General features: G+C 39.4%; 1 protein-coding gene and 1 long non-coding RNA gene across 2 annotated transcripts in view; one reads left to right on the forward strand and one right to left on the reverse strand.

Moving 5' to 3' along the window:
* LOC135242400 (protein NLRC3-like) overlaps positions 1-23282 on the forward strand; it is a 1894071-nt gene that overhangs the window by 736488 nt on the left and 1134301 nt on the right. The window contains exons 21-22 of the mRNA XM_064313443.1: positions 6712-6822; positions 9044-9154. Of these exons, the coding sequence (XP_064169513.1) occupies positions 6712-6822; positions 9044-9154 (222 nt within the window). The remainder of the gene's footprint in view (positions 1-6711; positions 6823-9043; positions 9155-23282) is intronic.
* The window catches only part of LOC135242451 (uncharacterized), a 641023-nt gene that overhangs the window by 507604 nt on the left and 110137 nt on the right, over positions 1-23282 (reverse strand). The gene's annotated exons all lie outside the window — the stretch shown is intronic.

The raw sequence follows: 23282 nt of genomic DNA on the forward strand, positions 1-23282 counted from the left end.
TATTCTTTTAATGACAGACACAGATATGATGAAAAACATACAAACAACAAATGACAAGTAACCTTACAAATTGACTTAAAAAGAAAACTAACAGTCAACGATTGGAGATGCACATATCAAAGCGTATAGAATAACAAACCTTACACCTAAATTTACAAACAAAAATAGTCTGTTAAGAATAGAGATAGCAGATAGCCTCGTGATAACAGAAACTACTCGCCAAAAACATTGTGTGATTGTGTCAGGGACACTGAAGGAGACAGATGGTTTATTTATATTATTGTTTTTTTTTCTGTCCATCGTCATATTGTGCATTTTGAAAAAAGAACATTTCTTAGTGACGCGGATGTTCGCTACACTCGAAAAGGGTCAAAAGAGAAAGTGAAACTGTTTCAAACTCAAACGTCATTTTGAAGACGGAGGACAAAGAGGATGCAGTAAAAACTGAATAAAACTGGATAAAAGAACGGAGTAAGTAGTAAAAGAACGGAGTAAGTAGTCTGTTTTGGAGTGGGATGGGGGAGAATAGAAGCTAGATGAGAGGGGGTGTTTTGAGGAATAGGAATCTGCAACTATGATCGCAATAACGCTTAATTTAGTGAAATAAAACAGGTAATAAAATGGCGCCCGAGGAGTAGACGAGGAGTAATATGTTTTTTCAAATTCCCCATTTGGGACCAAACACAAAAAATACCCTTTCAAATTACTTTTAAAAAGTTTTTAACGTTTATTTTTAGCATTTATTTGGTATTTCATGATAATTTTACCTATTTGGATATGACGAAAGTCGCAGGCCTGTCGTCGGCTACATTATGACATCTGCTACTGTAACAAAAACAGACCGCACATTTTAACTGTGCAGATTGTGAAGTCAAAATGTTATTTTTGCTCTGTATTCACAGTTTGGATGAAGACACATTAACTTGATGTCTGCCATGTTAAAGTCGGTGGTCGGTAGTTAATTCACGTAGCCTATGGAGCTTTCATAGCTTCTATTATTTGAAACGAGACATTAGCTTCCGTATACAGGAACATGCTAAAATATGCTTAAAGGATATTCGTTTACATATTTGCTACCCAACTCTGTTTTAATTCACAAAGACCTAATGGCCATGTCCTTACCAATTAATTCTGTTCTATTGAATTCGTACAAGTTTCAAAGATAATGAATTCAACTACTTTAATAGTTGCAGGAACTGATAAGAACTGCGGTTATAGTTGCGTTAAGACGCCGTTTCTTGTATGAACCACATGGGAGCAGCATGTAGCTGTGCATGTAGGTCTACTTAAAAGCACGAAAGCGTCTGATTTCAAAGCCACGCGTCAAACTGAATTTACGTTTTGCCTGAGCTGGATTGAAGTTGAAATTAAAATACAACATAAATTGTACTGCAGCGATTTCGAATCGAATTATAACTATTTAGAAACGGAAAACACATGATACAATGACTTTTTTTGAGATACAATTGGGCTACTTAAGAAAAAATAATGATCTACTTTCATGAATTATTGATTTGGGTCGTTTTTGGATGTTTTCCAAGATTTCTCACGAGCATGTTCGTGTATGTTAGGGGGGTTGTTTATGGGTAAATGTGCGGTCGAAACACTGACTGTAAGCACGGGTAGTTAACGTTGCCAAATGTTTTAAAATTGTACATGAAACGCAATAACAGGGATATCAGTCGGCTATTAATTGTCACTAGCATATCGTATACGCCTACTAGCAAAATACATGCGTCTCAGATACTGACTTTATAGGGGTCACAATTATTGGCACTCTTAAGGATTGTTAAAAATAAAATCTAACAGAGTGAAGTTTACACCAGCATGTATATAAGACATTAAACTGAGCTCAGGCCTAAGGAACTGTGTCGTGCTCTTCCATGGCTTGCTGCTTCACTGGAGTATAAAACTGAGGCAACACGCTTACAAAATCCATTTTTTCATAAAAAGCAACAAACTCACAAATGAAGAAAAACATTGGTTGTTGACCTTCAAAAATAAAGAAATGGGTCAAAAACTAAACAAAGAAATATTGGGATGGCAGGTATGCCATCCTGCCAAGTTACGCCTTGGTGGGCGCATGCCCCATACCTATACAGCACCGAGAGTTTGGCACTTTTCAGGGTTCCCCACAGAAATAACCACAACAGCCACAGACACTCAACCCTTAAAAACATTAAATTCTGTACATTCTGACCCAATTTCAACAGACAGATATCATAAACAACTTCACATGTCCACACAATAAAGCCCCAAACGAAGGGGATTTTACGTTTTCTCCTTCTTCTTCTTCTTCTTCTTCTTCTTCTTCTTCTTCTCATTCTTATTTTTCCTGCCGCCCATCCCACTAATAACATGTCTCCCCATTGGACATTTTACCGACAACAGGCAAATCTTCACCTACACGACCCAATCAAAAACTCGCATACACACGCAAAATACCCATACCTTTTTATTCTGAAACATTTCCAGTTTAAACAGCTAATCTGCCTGTGGCCTAGTGGGTAAGGTTACAGTCTTAGCAACATGGGGTCATAGGTTCAAGCCCAGCTAGGAACACATTTCTTTAACCTGCTTTTACCCTCACTAATAATTGTCTGCTACTTCTCAATTATTGCTTTTGCACCATATCTACCCGCCGTTCACCCAACGTATACACTGCATTATGACGTACCGTCTGCACGTTCAGTTATTAACCGGCTACAATTTTGCAAAGCCATATGGATTCAGCGGGAGCTCTTCTGTGCTTACTGGCCTGTGTTCTTCTGTAAAAACTACGGACAAGTTTGCTAATGATATTTCATGCATTGCATAGTTATGTCATGGTGCTGCACTAACAAAGATTGAATCCCGCCTCGCCCTCAGGCAGATAATTTCCTCTTTTACACTAACGTTTTCTTACGCTTTTATATTTGCTTTGCCAAAACTCACTCACGGCCACCCATATGCATTTCATGATGGCAAATGTATTTTTTTTATAAAAAAGTTACACCAGTTCACCACTGTGTCATTTCTACTAACTATATTTCTTCACTTGACTACCATACAAAACCTTCTTATCAGCAAACGCCACGTTTCTACATTCATGTTACCTCGCTCTGTTCTCTATCTAGCCACATACAAACAATTACTACGTATGTACGTTCTGCAACTCCCCATTAAAACATTACATTTAAAATCATGACTCACTCATAATTATAACTACTATTACTGAACATGAGAAAAGCACATCAGTGCAATAGATTTCACACATTACTTCAACAGCTAATGCCTTATACAGACTGTTATATATATCGTTCGATAAGGAAACTGAGCTTGCTCATGGTTACTTCATTTACTTCGCACTATAGTCTGTGATCATGTCAACCTTCACCTATATGCCCATTCTGCTAAAAACATATTGTTTCAACTATGCAATTTCATAATTTCATCCTAATTTCTCTCACACTGTTGTTATTTTCTCATATGCAAAGCCTGCTGGGACATATGCGTCTGCTCCTATTCTCCACTATCAAGTTTTCCGGTTCTATCTTAGCAAAACAGTGAAGACGGACTTGCTGATTCTTTTCTCAATAAAGGCTTGTTGGATGGCCATAAAATTCGTGAGTACATACACTGGCCATAAACCTGCATTTCTGATGCGTTTACACTTACGCCACCGCACCCTTTGTCACAGCCACTGTTTCACATATATAGCAAACTGAAACTGCTAAACGGTACACGCTCATCAGACTGTACAAATTTACACAAGGACAGCCGTAATCCACAACCATTTCTTGGCCCTGTGTTTTGTAATCTTACCATTTTACAATGTCATGCAAACTTTGTGTCAGATCACAGTGTCAAATTGGACATATACACACCTATTCAATCAATCTTGACTGTGAGAAAGCCATCCACACGTATGTTTGGCCTGTCCAGGTAGTGCATGCGTATACACACAGGGCCAAGTGACTTGAAAGAATTGAGGAAATATTGGGTAGCATTGCTTTGGAATACATCTTATTTAATTTCGGTTAGGCAAGATAGCCTGTATTGTTTGTAGTACCGTAACTTGGCGTCATTTTGATATCAATACTTTTAATGGCAGGCCTGGACTGGTCTTGTATGTGTGAGTAACTTGACATTTCTGTACGTTGAAAACGTGTTTTTTATGAGATACAAATTTACAGTAGATACAAAATATCAGATACAAATATACAGTAGATACAAATATGTACAGAAATACAAATATACCAGAGGACACCTTCAGAGGTGGAGACGGGTCAGAGCTGTTTTGGTGGCACGAGGGGGACCTGCACAATATTAGGCAGGTGGTTTTAATGTTGTGGCTGATCGGTGTATATCTGCACTCTGAGGGAAGTAATACAAACTGATTGAACAGGGGATGCTGGAAATCCCTCAGAATGGACTGGGCCTTCCTTATAGATCCTATCTGATACAGCTGGAAGGGGTCAGCTGTATTAGATGATCCTGCCAGCTAATTTTACGATGTTGGCCAGTCGACTCTTGTACTTAAGATTCAGGTTACCAAACCAGCAGATCCTATTAAAGGTTAAAAGAGATTCAATAAAAGACTTTTAAAAGATAGTCATCTGCGTTGTGTCCACCTTGAAACTTCAGAGTAATAACTATTAAATGGGAGAGGAGGTGCTCATGCAACATTGAACAGGTCATTGAAATAAAAGGTTATTCTTGTATGTATTTATATAATAATTTTCTCTCATCTTTCTGAGACAAAGACTTTCATGTTTGTCCTCTGTGGAGGACGTGACATTTCTAGTTGTATCTTCAAGCCTCCATGATAGCTTAATTGTCTCTGTGTCTATAATACATAATGGTCTTTAAATGTCATAAATTTGGATGTGCGATTACATGTTCTTGGACCTGGTCGTCTTTCCGGAGTAAAAAATTTTATGTGTATTTTAGAAAATTGTTGTTATAATAAGTAAAACTGCACTTACATATCATTATTCATGACAGATTGTTTTTATCGTTTTTTATTTTATTTAGTTTTATATTTTTATACATTTTTATTACTACATATATTGTAACACAAAAAATATAGAATAAATGTCATTTTTAACCTTTTTTCACCTGGGTCTCAGGAGGATAAAGCTGAGTTGCTGATATCATTATAAAATGCTCCCAAACTGCAGACTGCTCTCTGTTCCTGGCTGGTTCCATCTCTGCAGAATGTCTCGGATTCTTAAAGCAGTCACTGTGACTCACTATTTCACGACTGACACGAACTGCTTGCTCTACCCATGAAACCGGCACCAAAACTTTGCTTCCTTTGAGTCAGTTACCAAAGCGGTCACATGGTTGTGTGTACCGAATGAAGCTTCGGACGTCATTGATCACGTGTTTATGGAAGAAACTAATCAAGCCTCGGCACAATGTTTCTAGTGCACTCTGGTGTTTTTCTGGACACACGCTCCTGAGCTTCAGTATCAAGGGTAACACCACTCCTTTTGAGATGTCTGTATAGTGCATTTTCAGGGCCCATTTAAATCCTGCATTGCTTCCAGTCAAAACTACGCTATATTGTGTGTGTGTGTGTCTCTGTGTGTCCAAACGTGTGTTCAGTGTATGCTCATGTTGTGTGTTTGCAGGCTAATTTGGGTTGGAAGCCACTTGTGGTCCAGTCTGGTCTAATGTGTTCCTGTCTCCTTAGATAGGGGGCGCTGTTTCTAAAATGAATCTCTCAGAGGAGCCAAAGACCAAAGGAGGAACCCTCAGCAGTGAGAGGAAGAGGTACAAATGCATGAATCAGATATTTAATGTGATATGAGTTAGAGCTGCAGTAAGAGGATGAGTTTAACTGGAAGCTCTGTCTCCATGTGCTGTGAGTTAGAGCTGCAGTAAGAGGATGAGTTAGCACAGATTGTCCCATGCAGTACCAGAAAAACCGAAAGAAGCCAAGAAAAACTAGGCATTACCATCGTATATTTAAACGTGATCATTCAACTTGTGATAACGTTGCAACACTGAGCTACTGTATACTAGCATTACAATAGATAGCAGTCTCACACTCCGGACATTACACCCAAATGTGAGCAGAGGCATTTTGGATTACAGAAACTCTTACATAGACAAAAGAGCCATAAAGATGCAAGTATTGGATATACCAAAAGTGACTGCAGTGTAAGTACATTACGTATGGAATTTATAACTTTCTTATGAATGATTGTTTTGGTGATCTAAGGTGCTGTTCTGACAGCTTAAATGGAATACATTTTTTCATGAAAAAATAAGAAAGGCAAAGTAATTATGGAAAGCATAAAAAACATGTTTTGTGATGTGGGTTAGTGTGCAATGAGCGATTGGGGGATGGGGAGGCTCCTTTCATTTTACTGACATTTATTGCCATTAGCGCTGATAAGGGAACGAGTGGTGTTGTTGGCCAAAAAGGAGGCTGTTGCAGCCGTTGAGCTTGAATTTGTGACGTGTTTGTAGCCCCTTTTTTAATAAATTGCAAATCTTTACTTTATCCCCATTCTGTGGGCGCTGCTGCCCATACCACTAGGGGGCAGGAGGGAAATATACCTTTCAGTGTCACTGTCACCTTTCAGGTGTAGGTGGGTGTATTATGTCACATTCAGGTGTATGTGGGGTTTATTATGTCATCGCCAGATGTGCAGTGACATAGAGCTGTGGTAAGAAGATGAATTTAACTGGAAGCTGTGTCTCTATTTTTGTTCACAGGGTCCAGGTAAAAAGAGCAGGGTCACCTGCACCCAGCTGTCTGTCTATGAAGAGTGATCGTTCAATCAATCCTCCACTGAACTTCAGAGGAAAGGTCACAGGTGACCAAAGGTAATTAAATAGGCTTAAATTGACAATACTATTTAACCCCTTAACTCCAAGCATTTAAAAAGGCAATTTCCACCTGGTTTGCAGTGCTCTTAAAGGTCCAGGAAACTAGATTGTTGTTATATTCCCCAGAAGTGACGACAGATTTTCTTCTTAACGCTTCTTTCACGTTTTTAACCGAATTAGAACCATTGAATTGTAATAGACACGGTTAGATTATTGCGACCTGTTTAGCAGACATGGGCAGGTTGGGAGTGTATCCTGCGCTCATTAACATTCATACCTGTAAGACACATCATACAGTATGTAAACCGTTTCTCATCGCTAGCTAGGTCAGAGCTGGTTACAGCAGATTGTCCCATGCAGTACCAAACAAAATGAAAGAAAACAACCTAAACTAGGCGCTCCCATCGTATAATTAAACCTGAAAATTATTCAACTTGTTATAGCATTGTAACACTGAGCTACTGTACACTAACATTACACTCTATAGCAGTCTCAAACTCTGGACATTACACCCACATAAAGACAGGCTTTGATTCCACATTATGCTGAATGTTGAAATACAAATGTTACAGTAGCTGGCAGGAATTAGCAGAAATTATAACAGAAAATTAATATTAGTTTGAGTTGAACTTGCTTTGCTGCTGCTGCCGTTACTCACTTTGCTAGAGATTTCATCCATTAGAAGCTTTGCAAAAGAAAGAGACGGTCTGTATCTGTCGCTGCTGCAGCGGCTGACTGCAATGTCAGCTGAAAGTGTGTTGTTTACATTCCGAACATTCCACTAGTGTTAATTAATGGGAAATTTTCTTGGTAAACATAAATAAAAAATAAATAAAAATGGTAAATATGTCAAAAATATTTGCACTACTGACAAGAAAAGCACAAGCAACTAGGTGAAGCTACGAGATAAAAAAGGTAGGTCTTGCTAAAAAACTGTAGGAGTAGCGTACAGGATGTTGACTTGATGTGGAATAAGAAGAAATAATAAGGAGAACACTAAATTCAATTCAGTAAACTTACATGCCCACCAGTGTGGCTCTCACATGGTCTAGAGCACACTCTCCAAACCAGTCAGAACTTCCTAAATATGGAAATAACGCCTCTAATTGAGATTTGCTTTTTCGAGCTCTTCAATTATTGTTATCACAGTGCAGAAACCTTTTTTTCGATCCACTATAGTTATGAATTCATTTCATAGTACAATGATAAGCTGTTTTGAGAGCGAGCTCGCTTCAGTCTGCATGCACTCTCTGCTTGTCAGCACAATCTGCATTACGCACAGGGAGTGGAGGCAGATACACACTTAGGTTACTAGCAAATGGCTGGACCCACAGATAGCAACGAGGGCTCATTTGACAGGTGACAGTCTTGTTTAATTCATTCTGTTACTGGATTGACTTAAAAGTAAACCTATCGCTGTTCAGATACCCAAATGCCTACTGAACAAAATAGTATACGTAAAGACAGCATCGGGTGGTCAGATATGCCGACCAAGTTTCAGGTGGATGCTGGACAGATTGAGTTGAAAATGGCACCTGAACTGGCTAACAGTCTTAGCTTAAATATGAGCAAGGGCATTTGGGATTACAGAAACTCTTACATTTACAAAAGAGCCATAAAGATGCAAGTATTGGATATACCAAAAGTGACTGCAGTGTAAGTGCATTACATATGGAATTTAAAACTTTTTTCTGAATGATTGTTTTGGTGATCTGAGGTGCTGTTCTGACAGCTTAAATGGAATACATTTTTTCATGCAAAAATAAGAAAGGCAAAGTAATTATGGAAAGTATAAAAAACATGTTTTATGATGTGGGTTAGTGTGCAATGAGTGATTGGGGGATGGGGAGGCTCCTTTTATTTTACTGACATTCATTGCCATTAGCACTGATAAGGGAACGAGTGGTGTTGTTGGCCAAAAAGGAGTCTGTTGCAGCCATTGAGCTCGAATTTGTGACGTGTTTATAGCCTCTTTTTTAATAAATTGCTCTTCTTTACTTTATCCCCATTCTGTTGGCGCTGCTGCCAATGCCACTAGGGGGCAGGAGGGAAATATACCTTTCAGTGTCACTGTCACCTTTCAGGTGTAGGTGGGTGTATTATGTCACATTCAGGTGTATGTGGGGTTTATTATGTCATCGCCAGATGTGCAGTGACATAGAGCTGTGGTAAGAAGATGAATTTAACTGGAAGCTCTGTCTCTATGTTTTGTTCACAGGGTCCAGGTAGAAAGAGCAGGGTCACCTGCACCCAGCTGTGTGTCTCTGAAGAGTGATTGTTCAATCAATCCTCCACTGAACTTCAGAGGAAAGGTCACAGGTGACCAAAGGTAATTAAATAGGCTTAAATTGACAATACTATTTAACCCCTTAACTCCAAGCATTTAAAAAGGCAATTTCCACCTGGTTTGCAGTGCTCTTAAAGGTCCAGGAAACTAGATTGTTGTTATATTCCCCAGAAGTGACGACAGATTTTCTTCTTAACGCTTCTTTCACGTTTTTAACCGAATTAGAACCATTGAATTGTAATAGACACGGTTAGATTATTGCGACCTGTTTAGCAGACATGGGCAGGTTGGGAGTGTATCCTGCGCTCATTAACCTTCATACCTGTAAGACACATCATACAGTATGTAAAACGTTTCTCATCGCTAGCTAGGTCAGAGCTGGTTACAGCAGATTGTCCCATGCAGTACCCAACAAAATGAAAGAAAGCAACATAAACTAGGCGCTCCCATCGTATAATTAAACCTGAAAATGATTCAACTTGTTATAGCATTGTAACACTGAGCTACTGTACACTAACATTACACTCTATAGCAGTCTCAAACTCTGGACATTACACCCACATAAAGACAGGCTTTGATTCCACATTATGCTGAATGTTGAAATACAAATGTTACAGTAGCTGGCAAGAATTAACAGAAATTTTAACAGAAAACTAATATTAGTTTGAGTTGAACTTGCTTTGCTGCTGCTGCTGTTACTCACTTTGCTAGAGATTTCATTCATTAGAAGCTTTGCAAAAGAAAGAGACGGTCTGTATCTGTCGCTGCTGTGGCGGCTGACTGCAATGTCAGCTGCAAGTGTGTTGTTTACATTCCGAACATTCCACTAGTGTTAATTAATGGGAAATTTTCTTGGTAAACATAAGTAAAATATAAATAAAAATGGTAAATATCTCAAAAATATTTGCACTACTGACAAGAAAAGCACAAGCAACTAGGTGAAGCTACGAGATAAAAAAAGATAGGTCTTGCTGAAAAACTGTAGGAGGAGTCGCGTACAGGATGTTGACTTGATGTGGACTAAGAAGAAATAATAAGGAGAACACTCAATTCACTTCTGTAAACTTACATGCCCACCAGTATGGCTCTCACATGGTCTAGAGCACACTCTCCAAACCAATCGGAACTTCCTAAATATGGAAATAACGCCTCTAATTGAGATTTGCTTTTTCAAGCTCTTCAATTACTGTTATCACAGTGCAAGGACCTTTTCTTCGATCCACCATAATTTTGAATTCATTTCATAGTACAATGATAAGCTGTTTTGAGAGCGAGCTCGCTTCAGTCTGCATGCACTCTCTGCTTGTCAGCACAATCTGCATTACGCACAGGGAGTGGAGGCAGATACACACTTAGGTTACTAGCAAATGGCTGGACCCACAGACAGCAGCGAGGGCTCATTTGACAGGTGACAGTCTTGTTTAATTCATTCTGTAACTTGATTGACTTAAAAGTAAACCTATCGCTGTTCAGATAACCAAATGCCTACTGAACAAAATAGTATATGTAAAGACAGCATCGGGTGGTCAGATATGCCGGCCAAGTTTCAGGTGGATGCTTGACAGATTGAGTTGAAAATGGCACCTGAACTGGCTAACAGTCTTAGCTTGAATATGAGCAAGGGCATTTAGGACTACAGAATCTCTTACATTGACAAAAGAGCCATAAAGATGCAAGTATTGGATATACCAAAAGTGACTGCAGTGTAAGTACATTACATATGGAATTTAAAACGTTTTTCTGAATGATTGTTTTGGTGATCTGAGGTGCTGTTCTGACAGCTTAAATGGAATAAATTTTTTCATGCAAAAATAAGAAAGGTATTTATTTCCCAATGGACATGGCTAGGCATGACTTTCACACTTTCTCGGTTTTATGTGCTATTTGCACAAGAGGCATCGAAGAAACACAATGAGCAAAGTATTAAATATGTCCGTTCTGTATTTTTGGAGAAATATGCGTTTTAAATTCATCGTCCCATTTTTCAAGGACTCTTCTGTGCTTACTGGCCTGTGTTCTTCTTTAAAACCACCGGCAGGTTTGCTAATGATATTTCACGCATTGCACAGCTATGGCATGGTGCTGCACTAACGAATTTAATTTTGCTGAGGCAAGATAGCCTATATTGTTTGTAGTACCGTAACTTGGCGTCATTTTGATATCAATACTTTTAATGGCAGGCCTGGATTTTGGCTGAATGAATGAGTTATAGACGGGGTATGTCTTGTATGTGTGAGTAACTTGGCATTTTTGTACGTTGAAAACGTGTTTTTTATGAGATAAATTTTACTCCGCGCGAAGAGAAAGTGGCTGTTCGCGAGCGAGGAGAAATACTTCGCGAGCGAGGAGAACCAGCTCGTGCGCGGCTCACTGTTTTACGCTCGGGGGTTTTAAATTTACACGCGTGAAAGTGGTTCTGTGATCGCGCAGTGAATATCTGCTCGCGCTGATTATTGGTATTGAATTGACGCCATAAATATTGTCCATTATGTCAAGGGTGGGGAGTGTTTTGTAGATGAGACTGCAGGGAGGGGGTGCGTGTTAAATGAATGACCAGAGCGACAATGGTGGGGCTGCGAAACTCCGTTTTCAGCATAGTTGTCGTGTATCGTCTACTAATAAAACTAAAACAACGCGTTTCTGTTTTTAACTCATACTGGTTGCAGTAGCACCGAATGTCTGAGTTTAGTAATCTCGGCACGCCAGCGTGCCGACCACTAGGGGCTTTGCGCTAAGAGGTTAAATTTTGAGGAGAATTTGCCATGCCTTATGATCATTTTTCAATAGGATTTTATTACTGTATTTGTTTACATAGACAGTTTGGAGTTTTATTTGCGTACGGTGCAGTGATATTTCATCCACACCATTTCACATGTACATTAGTTCCTGTTCTCTTATACATACAGTACATGATGCAGTGGTGAGACCATTAGATTTTGAGGAGAAAACAAAATGCATGATACTTATCTGATCTTTCCATAATACAGCATTAAAAAGACATGTGAGAACAGAACATAATTTTAAAAAATAATTTCACATTACCACCATTGTTCAATTTCTCTCCAGCCGTAGCATATTATGACCTTTGCAAACATGTAAGGAAGACTGTGAAAACATTCAATCATATAACACAACAGATTTAAGGTGGACTGGAATTTTCAAATCGGGAGCTAACTTCGGTGTTGTTTTCTTGTAATTCTCTTCATTTTTGGGAAAAGAAAAAAGTATATTGCTTTCCCTGCATCCGGAGAAGGGTCAATGCTTAGGCATTTTCAATTTAGCTTACCTCACCTGCACAACAGTGGCAAGAGCATTATTTACATAGTTCACATGCCGTGATCACCCTGTTAGGGACAGAAGAGCTGGACACAGGGAGATGCAGGAATTTCAGATAACTCCAGAGTTTTATTTTCATTAGTGAGAGAGAGCATATTCAAACACGAACATGAAAAAACCTTTGCTCATCACCCTCACGTGATCTGGACAAAAACAATAAACTAAAATAACAAAGACAAAATAAATGAAATTATACGAGCGCTTTTCAGCCTTTTCTCTGGTCTGTACGTGCTCTCTCTCACCGTCATGGGGGATCCCGGTCTCAGACGCCTACTGTGGAAAGAAGCACACTTCTAAATCCTGGATTGATTCGTAACATTATCGTGGTCCTCTAATTACCCTGAATTCCTCCCGCAAAACGAGCCCTGCCACATCATATTTCATGTTGAAAGACTTTCTTGTTGAAAATGGCACCTGACCTAGCTAGCAGTCTTAGCTTGAATATGAGCCGAGGCATTTTGGATTATAGAAACTTTTACATACAGTTCAGGCCAAAGGTTTACATACACCTAGGCTAAAGACATTCAAACTCAAACTATTTTTCACAGCTGCACACATTTCATGTTACCATACACTTCCCATGTTAAGTCAATTAGGGAATCTACTTTATTTCCATAAGAGGCCATTTCAGAATAATAGCTAAGAGACAGATTTATTTCAGCTTTTATGTACTATATCAGATTTTCAGTGGGTCAAATGTTTTACATACACTTTGTTAGTATTTGGTGGCATTGCCTTTTAATTGCTTAACTTGAATCAAACGCTTGGGGTAGCCTACCACAAGCTTCTCACAATACTTTGCCGGAATTTTTACCCATTCCTCCTGACAGAACTGGTGTAACTCAGTCAGGTTTGTGGGCCTCCTTGCTCAGACACGCTTTTTCAGTTCGGTCCACAAATTTACTATGGGATTCAGGTCACGGCTTTGTGATGCCCACTCCAATACTTTCACTTTTCTGTCTTTAAGCCATTTTGTTAAAACTTTGGAGGTATGCTTAGGATCATTGTCCTGCTGGAAGACCCAGATGCGACAAAGTTTTAACTTTCTAGCTGATGTCGTGAGGTGTTGCTTCTAGATAATCCTCCTTCCTCGTGACACCATCTATTTTCTGAAGTGCACCAGTCCTTTTTCCAGCAAAACACCCCCACAACATGATGCTGCCACCCCCATGCTTCACAGGTATGCTGTTCTTCGGATTAAATGCCTCACCCTTTTTCTTCCATACATAGCGCTGATAGTTATGGCCAAAAAGTTCAATTTTTGTTTCATCTGACCAGGGAACATTCCTCCAAAAGGCTAAGTCTTCATCATGGTGATCATCTGCAAACTTCATTCCGGCTTTTTTATGCCAGTCTTGGAGTAGGGGCTTCTTCCTTGTGCAACAGCCTATCAGGTCATGCCGATGTAGGATTCTCTTAATGGTGGATGTAGATACTTTGGTACCTGATGCCTCCAACTCCTCCACCAGTTCCTTTGTTGTTGTCTTGTGGTTCAGTTTAATCTTTCGGACCAAAGTTTGTTCAGTCCTGGCAGTTAATTTGTCCCTCTTTCCTGAATGATACAGTGTCTGTGTGGTGCCAAGATTTTTATATTTGCATACAATTGATTGTACAGATGCTCGTGGTACCTTCAGTTGTTTGGAAATTGCTCCTATTGATGAACCGGACTTGTGGAGGTCCACAATTTGTCTTCTCAGTTCTTGCCTGAGTGGCTTGGATTTTCCCATGGTATCAAGGGCAAAATGGCAGTGGCTCTAAAGGTAGGCCCTTGAATACAGCCACAGGTGCCAAATAACTCCCAGTTAACTCATAATTATGACAATTGGCTAATCAGAAGCTTCTAAAAAGTCATGACATCAATTTCTGGAATCTTCCAGACTGTTTAAAGTGACAATGAACTTGGTGTATGTAAACTTTTGACTTTCTGGATTTCGGATATAGTGAATTAAAGCTGAAATAAATCTGTCTCTAATCCATTGTTTTAAAATGCCTTCTGATGTGAACAAAGTAGATACCCTAATTGACTTGCCAAAAGAAATGTATGGTAACATGACGTGCAGAGTTGCGGAAAACTGAGTTTGAATATCATTAGCCTGGGTGTATGTAAACTTTTGGCCTCAACTGTAGATCTCTATATCTTCGTATCTGGCTGTCTGTTTGGCTAGAACTTCTGTCAGGATTGGCAGGGTTGATGAACTGCCCTCAGGCTGTCCTCTTATGATGACAAGGAAGGAAGCGTCGTTATTTTGATCAAGCAACTCAACGTTTGCTTAACTTTATTCATTATTCAGCTAGTGATTGCGACATTAGCCACTTAAGCCGCGTTTCCACCGCAGGAACTATACCCCGGAACTAGGAACCTTTTGAGGAACTCAGTGCGTTTCCACCGCAGGAACTAGGGTCTAAATTTAGTTCTGGGGGCTTTGTTTTACCCCCCAAAAGGTTCCTGCTCGTGGGGTAGTACTTTCCGAAAGTACAGGAACCTTTTGGGTGGAGCTTGCAGCGCTGAACATTTCTGATTGGTCGAGTACTCACAGGATTTTTTTGTGTCTATTTTCAGGCGCCATGTTTGAAAATATGCAGGCGCAAAACAATTTATTTTCATAATAACTTCAAATCAAACTTGTATGTTATGCGGCGCAGTAGCCTACTTTTGGTTATAGCCTGCCAATGTCTTGGAATTATAACGTGTGCTCTTCTGTTCTTTTCTTGCTTTAGTATTCGTTTTATAAAATGCTAAGCATTCGTGCTGGGACAGCATATTACGTGCTAAAACATTCAAACGGATTAATTCGGTTGCTGAATATTTTCTTCCGGATTTTCTTAGCCCGTTGTAATTGACTCAAAACGTTTGATACAGTTATGTGAGGTATGCGGTAGTTCTGCGTAATTCACATTGGTGATACAGTAAAAGCAAACTGGAAATCACCTTCCGCACTTTTTGTCAGGGTAAAATAACAGGTTAATTCTAGTAATCGTACCTTTAGCTTTTTCAGACTACCGTAATTTTACTCTCCCATTCTTCAATTCCACAAAAAGACCAGGAAGACTATGGACTAATTTATGGTGCATGGTTCGCATCTGGAGGGCACACTTCGCTGCTCGGCTAGCAGTAACTTCGAAGGAAAACAAACGGTGGCTGTACCACTACTAATTTAAATTTTCACGCAAGTCCGAGTTTCGTTCTATTCTTGTCATTTTGCGATTAGCCTATATGGAATTGACGATGAGAAAGTAATCAAACAGCAAATTGTTTACAACGTGTGCATGTTTTCTGCTGTTGTTGCCAGTTAGCCTATATTGGAAATGTGAATGCATTCTGTCGCTTCGGATGTCAAGACATGAAAGCGAATGTTGGCATAAAAACATAATGAATGTGTTTGAGAGGATATATAAAACAGTTACAATCTGACTATTGGCCTGTTATATCCTATTTGTTTGCTTGACAGCGGTAAAATATGCCCAAACGGCTGCAGAAGAATATTTCAATTCCATGTGATTAAATCGATAAAAATCAATAAATACAAAAGTAACCATATATAGTCATTGTTGGTAACCCGTTGTATATAAGTGGAATAAACCCCTCCGGGCTGTCCCGGTTATTAGAAAATAATGTAGGCTACTTCGGTGGTAGTATGGGGTTACAGAAGAAATCATGACAGATGGACCGACGACAACGCCGCTTTTTCATACGTCAGTGGGCTAATTTGCCTAATCTTCGCGGGACTTTAGACCCCAGTGGAAACGCAGACAACCATTGGCTGAAGGAACCTTTTAGTTCCTGGTAAAGTAGTTCCTGGGACTGAAAGTTCCGGGTAATTTTGGTGGAAACGCGGCTTTAGAGCGCTAACTACATAGTTAAGTACCCATTTGTTTAAAGATCTAAATGCTCCATAGCACTTCTGTCAATCTACCAGCAGTAGGCAGCCAGGTGTCATATAAATGGACTATTTTATATGCGTGTTCATACGCAGGGCAGTAAAGTAAACAAACCAATATAGTGCAGTGTCACTTGTCAGTCTCTTACATTAGTCATGTCTCACGGGTAACCTCTGTACATACAATGATGAATCCCAGTTTGTGTCAATAAACGTTTAATGATACAACCATCATCCTAATTCATCCAACAAATACTACAACAGGAAGCCTAGCAACTGTGAATGGGTTGGTTATCGGCTATCCAGCAAGCGATAGGTTCTTAATCAGATGGGTTCTTAACTAGGCCAGCTAATGTTATCTAGTTCTTGGTGTGCTAAGTGGCTAATGTTGCAATCCCCCAGCTGAATAATGAATTGTTTGAGCACTGGATCAAAATAATGACATGTTCATTTGCTAATGCTAGTTGCTAAGAGTAGCTTTAGGCAGTGAAAAATGGAGCTTTAGATCGTGGACAACACGTGTGCACTTCAGCGTGACTACACATTTCTCGCAGGAATCGTAGCCAGTTGACTGTTAACTTCACTGCAGTGGTGATCGGACTTACACAAAGCAAGGGCTAGTGTGATGTTAGCCTTTATTAATCGCAATTCTACGAGGCCGTATGATGTAGCTAGCACATGTTTACTGTTACTTGTTCAATGGAATGTTCAAAGTAAAGCTGATCGATTAGTCTAGCCAGCTGACATCTTTATATTTAAAGCCAAGTTCACAGTAAAACACAAGCAGGTCGGATCGCAAAACTGATCATTCCAGGAAGCAACTGGTAGTTCAACATCCAAACTCCTCAAAAATCCCCATCTTCAACTGACTCCCATATAAATTTTTCACAATTTCCCCCCATACCTCCTTTTAAAATCCCCCATCTGTCATTGACCCAAACACATTTTTATTGTAATACTTCCCCAAATAATGTTTTTAATCCCCTACATTTAGGGGAATGTTCCCCAGTCTGGCAACCCAGTCATCAACCCTGCTACCCCGACAGCTGTATAGCTATCGATGCTAGGCATATGTATTAATATTTGCTCCTGTGCACAAATTGCTGAGCATAAGATATAGCTAGCAAGCGACAGTTTGTGACAGAGGAATGACTGCGAGTAGGCTATTCACAGTAGTCTAGCTAGCTGTCCCTCTCTAACTAACACATACACATGAGTAAATAAACACATTATGTATTTATGTACTGTGTGTGACAGAAGACTTACTGAGTGTCGCAAGGCTATACGTATTCAGAATGGTCTAACTAGCCCTCGCTAACCAATATAAATGCATATTATCTAAGTATTTATTATGTGTGTGTCAGAGGAATGGAGTGTAGGCTATATGTATTCACAATAGTCTAACAGCTAACATCTTTTATCTTTATTTTAATTTTTTAATTTTTTACATTTTTTTTGCGAGGGAACGCAATAATATTTTAAAAAATGTTCTCACCCACGTCTCTTCAGGGGCTACGTACGTACTAAAATATTTACATGGATATGTAAATACATATTTTGGGTTTGGCGGTGAATGGATCTGCTTCAGGTATTAGTGCACCCACCAGGGTGCATTACCCTATCTAACAGGGAGTACTATACATCTCCCCTACTAAACAGGAGGAATACCAGTAAACCCCCCCAGTATCTAGGAGCAGATCCAAACAGTAGGTGATGATGGGGTGGTGGAGGGTGAGCGCAATTCTGAGCAGCAGCAGTGAAGCAGGCAAAAGCAGCGCAGGCAAGCAGCAGCACTGAGGTGGTTTAATAAGGCACTCCATTGGTGATGTGTGCCTGTGATTGGATGGGTAAGAGAAGAGTGTTGTGTGTATGCAATTGGATGATTGTGGAAACGCACAAGTATGCGGTTAATGGAGCCAACCGATTTGTCAGCTGCGATTTTTGAGTTTCCTGACAGAACTTGCTTTGCGCATTCTGTGTATACCACTCATTAATTTCTAACTCTGATGTGTGTACAAGAGAGAAACTATGCAAATGGTTCAGTACACATTGTGTAAAACAGATTCTTCTGGATAGAGCTGCTGTAAGAGGATGAGTTTAACTGGAAGCTCTGTCTCCATGTGCTGTGAGTTTGAGCTGCAGTAAGAGGATGAGTTTAACTGGAAGCTCTGTCTCCATGTTTTGTTCACAGGATCCAGCAGTCACTGAAGTCCAGCTCTTTCGAAGAGAAGAGTTCAGATAAATTATCTTCCGCAAAAAAGGTATGAGATCTTTTTTAATTGGTTATGTGTTTTCTTTGTGCAGTAAATCCATTTGAGTATATATAATGCCTATATAATTTAGTGCAAGGATAATGTTTACAAGTGCCTGACATTGCCCTTAACATTAATAACATATTGCACCTTTTTTATATTATTCATGACCATCTAAAGTGGAATATCATATGAACACAATAAACCAGCTTTTTACTTAGAACATTTTTTATTGCATTTTTTAAATGTTTATTTTAATGATCTTAGTGCATGGTCTAAAGTGCATGGTACAAGTGCATTTAGGTTTTGTCCAAACCCACTTATACTTGTTTAACAGTGGATTATTTGAGCGCAATGTAAGGCACAAGGTTCCAATGGGCTGATCCTACTGTCTTAATTTATAGGTGTGTCCTGGGCATAAACGTGATAAACCAATCAGCATATCATCTCACATTCTTTATAAAAGCCACCTGCACTTGCACCTTGGTGGATTGATAGTATAATGGTGGAAGTCTTAGAAAAAACAGATTTACCTCTGTCATAAAAGACCTGTTTCTGTGTGAGTCCATTAAAATTCGGAGATCTAAAAAACGACCATCATGCTCAGTGAATCCCGCAGAACATATTTGAAAATAAATCATAAAAAGGTGATTTAAAATGTCGAAATAAATGCAGTATTCGCAGGGCAATGTTGTGGATTTTTTAAATCAAATGAACCATTCTATCTGCATAACAGGCTGTAGATGAAGCAGCTCTTCTGCCAGCTGATTCCTCCTCGCCTGTGCTGCTGGGGTATCTCGGTTCATTAATATGCATCAGCACGTACAGTTCAGCATCCTGCCTTCTAAAGTCCTATAATGTGTCCTCATTTATGTCTGAGATATCCATGACTTGCAACACACAACATGCCACAAAAGAATATTCAGGCCTTCTGAGGGCTGTACTGTAAAGTTCCGCCTGACTTATGCAAACATCTGAAGTGCATTTTCAGCATTCCAAACGTCCTCTCTATTGGGCTACAGTGCATGGTTTTGTGAGTTTTCGTTTGAATCACTATTCACACACTCTATTATATTATCGTCACCCATGTCTTTAACGGATAGCCATTGTCCCCTAACAGCCACCCCTCCAGGAGTGGGATTCCCCCAGAAGACGGCAGGTATGACTGAGTTGGCCAATATAAAGTAGTCATGTCTTTATCCAAAATAATCTGCAAATACAAATACAAGTCACATCACAAAATGTCAATGTTACAGTTCACATTTATTATGACCTATTTATTTGTCATGTGTTCATTTATTATTGTGATGCAGCACACGTCTTCATGTGTTTATTTCACACTGATACAGCACACCTCTTCATGTGTTTATTTCACACTGATACAGCACACCTCTTCATGTGTTTATTTCACACTGGTGCAGCACACCTCTTCATGTGTTTATTTCACACTGATACAGCACACCTCTTCATGTGTTTATTTCACTCTGATACAGCACACCTCTTCATGTGTTTATTTCAGTCTCTGATACAGCACACCTCTTCCTGTGTTTGTTTCAGTCTCTCCTGCGCACTCTGATGAAGTTAGAGAAGGATGAGAAGTTGAAATGGTTTAAGAGCCACCTGAGACAGGATTTCCCAGAATGCTTTAAGAGTTTGCCTGAAGAGTCTGTGCTGGATAACTTTATGACACGTGTGAAGAAATTGTTCAAGAGAGAGCAGGAGGATCCTGAGGCCCTGTACATAGTTGAGAAGATGCTGGAGACCTGTGGCAGTGAGAGGTCTCTGAAGATCACACTCCACATCCTGAGGAACATGAAGCAGAAGGATCTTGCTGACTCACTGGAGAGAGATGAAAAGCACAGTAAGAGTTTTCCCTCACTGCTACTGTGTGTCCATTAGAATTCTGAACTGAGTTTAGATAGTAAATCTAACAATGATTTATAGCATCTACACTTTCATAATAGTGTTTTACATTGACAATGTTACATATATAAAATGCCACAAATAACATGTATACAAAGGCATTTACATTTATTAAAATATTGCCTCAAACAGTGAATATGGGGACAAGTAAATGAACAAGATTAAATGTCCTAGATTGGGGTTTAAATCTTTTGCTCAAAAACCAGTAACGAGACCATCAGACAGACTGCCCTGAGTTTGTATCCAGGAATCAAACTCAGCGGTCAGTATAAAAGTATTAGATTATAAGGACTTCCGGGTGTCTCACGCTGTAAAGAAGCTCATTCCAAAAGCAAAAGCATGACCCTGCAACAGGGTGTTTGAGTCCTACATGTGCGTCTGCAGATGTGCAAACCGAGAATATGATGACCCCTTTATCCTATCCTGTTTATTAATTATCATTAATTCACCAAATTCATTGATAGGTCAGTCTACAGAAAACTGGTGGAATCAACCAACAAGTCAAAACAAGCTCTATATTAGGTTTTAAGATTAGCTAATTGAATTTACTACAAAGCAGTCAAATAGATTAATGCGTTGAACTCATACATTTTTTATTGAATGCAGGCTCACTACTTCTAAATTACAAAACAGAAGATATACAACAAAACATTAAACGATTGATTATGAAATACCAGAAAAGAGAGAGAGAGAGATGGATAAGCCAGACCTTGCCAAAGTGTTACCCACTTCCATCAATATATTTTTCTGTGTTTTCTCTGAAACTGAGACTTTGAATAAACTGAATAGAATAGCTACATGACAACTGAGTGAAATATATCCGATTTGTGTGTGTGCCGTTCCAGAAAACCACCAAAGCTGCGCGTTCTCTGTGGAATTGATAAGAGGAGAGTGATGGTGCATATTGCACTTTGTATTTCTTTAACTACTTTTTCTGTTTTGCGTTTTGTCATGCACATTTTAGCGCTTTTCTCAGTGTTCCTGTAATATGCCTCCATACATTTTCCCTTAGCCTATATAACAAAACCGCTAAAAGTTACAAATGTTAAAATTGATTCAGTTGCGTACTTTACTTCAAGAAAATAGTTTTGCAGTGTACGGTTTTGTAAGCGGTAGTACGCAGTAAAACAACAAGGCCTTACTAGAGTTAAATAATTACAGGTTGTTGGCTAATGACACACCCAGCACTGGCTCATGTGACTCTAAAATATCTGACCTGCCCCCCAACGAGTGTTTCAAGCAACTTTCAGTATAGCAAGGGATGTTGTGTCTCCCCAACGCAGACTGCCCCCAGGTCATGTGTAGGAGCTTGTCTTTTCAAAATAATACTTGTGGAAGTTTGAATAAAGCATAATGGCTGAAGATGTATTACACCCCTGGAAGCTTTTTGGTTTTTTCTTTTCTTTACCTAAGCTTATTCAAATGAAACATACAGCTAAAGAGGAAAGAAAAAAATATTAACAAACAGAAAATAACAAAACATTTTAGCCTAACATTATGTAGTTTTTTTTTTTTTTTTTCATTAGGGGTTCATTGAATACAGTAGTTAATAATCAAGATGAGAAACAATTTTTTAATCATAAAAGCATTTTTTCAGTTTAATTGACTTCACTGTCCCTTAGGTAGGGGTGGTGGGGCTCATGCTGTTTGTAAGAGTAAGAATGGGTGCTATGTTTTGATTCATGAAATCATTTTTCCTATGTCTTATTAACCTACGTTTAATGTTACCTGGTCTGGCACCTGCGTTTTCAATACAGTGATTTAGGGTTTCATTTGATGCATTTGCCTCTACGGCAGAGGTTCTGCCAGCCAGAGAGAAATAGGCTACTTGCAGGGTTCCGACAGTAGGAGGCAGCAGATTGTATCTTTTTTGTCATGGTCCTATGTTCCTGTCTGTGTGTTTCCTTGTTGGGCCGCCAGATGGCGGCACTTCGGTTTTGTGTCCTGTTTAATTGTATTATTATTTTCAATTATCCAATTTGTGTTTGCTGCTTGTCTCGTTTTCCCTTCCCTCTGTGGCCTGATTGTTCATGGTGCCCTCCTGTGTCTCGTCAGTGTCTGTTCTATTTAAGTTTCCCTCTTGCTTGACTCAGGTGCTGGATCCTTGTGGTCATGTTGTTTGTGTGCCCCTACCAAGTACCTGCTCCTCGTGTTTTGTTGGATTTCCTAGATTTTCTTTGTTCCGGTGTTCTAAGTTTCCTTAGTTTGTTGAAGGTCGCCCTGCGAGGCTTTTTGTTCCCTTTTGTTCCCTTTTGTTCCCTTCTTTCAAGTAAAGTCTTTTGTTCTCCTTCCATTTTGGAGTTTTGTGTTTTTTCCCTCTGCATTTGGGTCCCAACCCCCCACGCAACCTGACATTTTTATCTATGTTTTTTTCTCAGAGACAGCTTCCATCATTCTGCATTGAGAAATTGTACTTGATGTCACACTGCGTTGTATTTCGGGGTGACTGGCCATCTTTAGAGAAACGCTTAGCTCTGTGGCTTTGAGATATCATTTGGACGCTATTTGGGAAAAATAAAGCCCCAGCTAATAGTGGCCTGGTATCGGGTACCATACTTTAGGATAGTGGTCAGTGTAGTCGCCATTCAAGTATTTTTATGGATCCGATCCCTAACTCACTTGTCATATTGTAAGTCTGCAATATCAAACCTGTGTAAGACCCTGGTCAATCCCGTTTTGGCGATTTTTCAGAAAACATATTTTTACAGTTAATTTTTCATGTTCAATGTCAGAAATGCTTCAGCTATAATCAAATAGCAACATATAAATTGTTAACTTGCC

This window comes from Anguilla rostrata, chromosome 16 (assembly GCF_018555375.3).
Source record: "Anguilla rostrata isolate EN2019 chromosome 16, ASM1855537v3, whole genome shotgun sequence".
NCBI classification, from domain to species: Eukaryota; Metazoa; Chordata; class Actinopteri; order Anguilliformes; family Anguillidae; genus Anguilla; species Anguilla rostrata.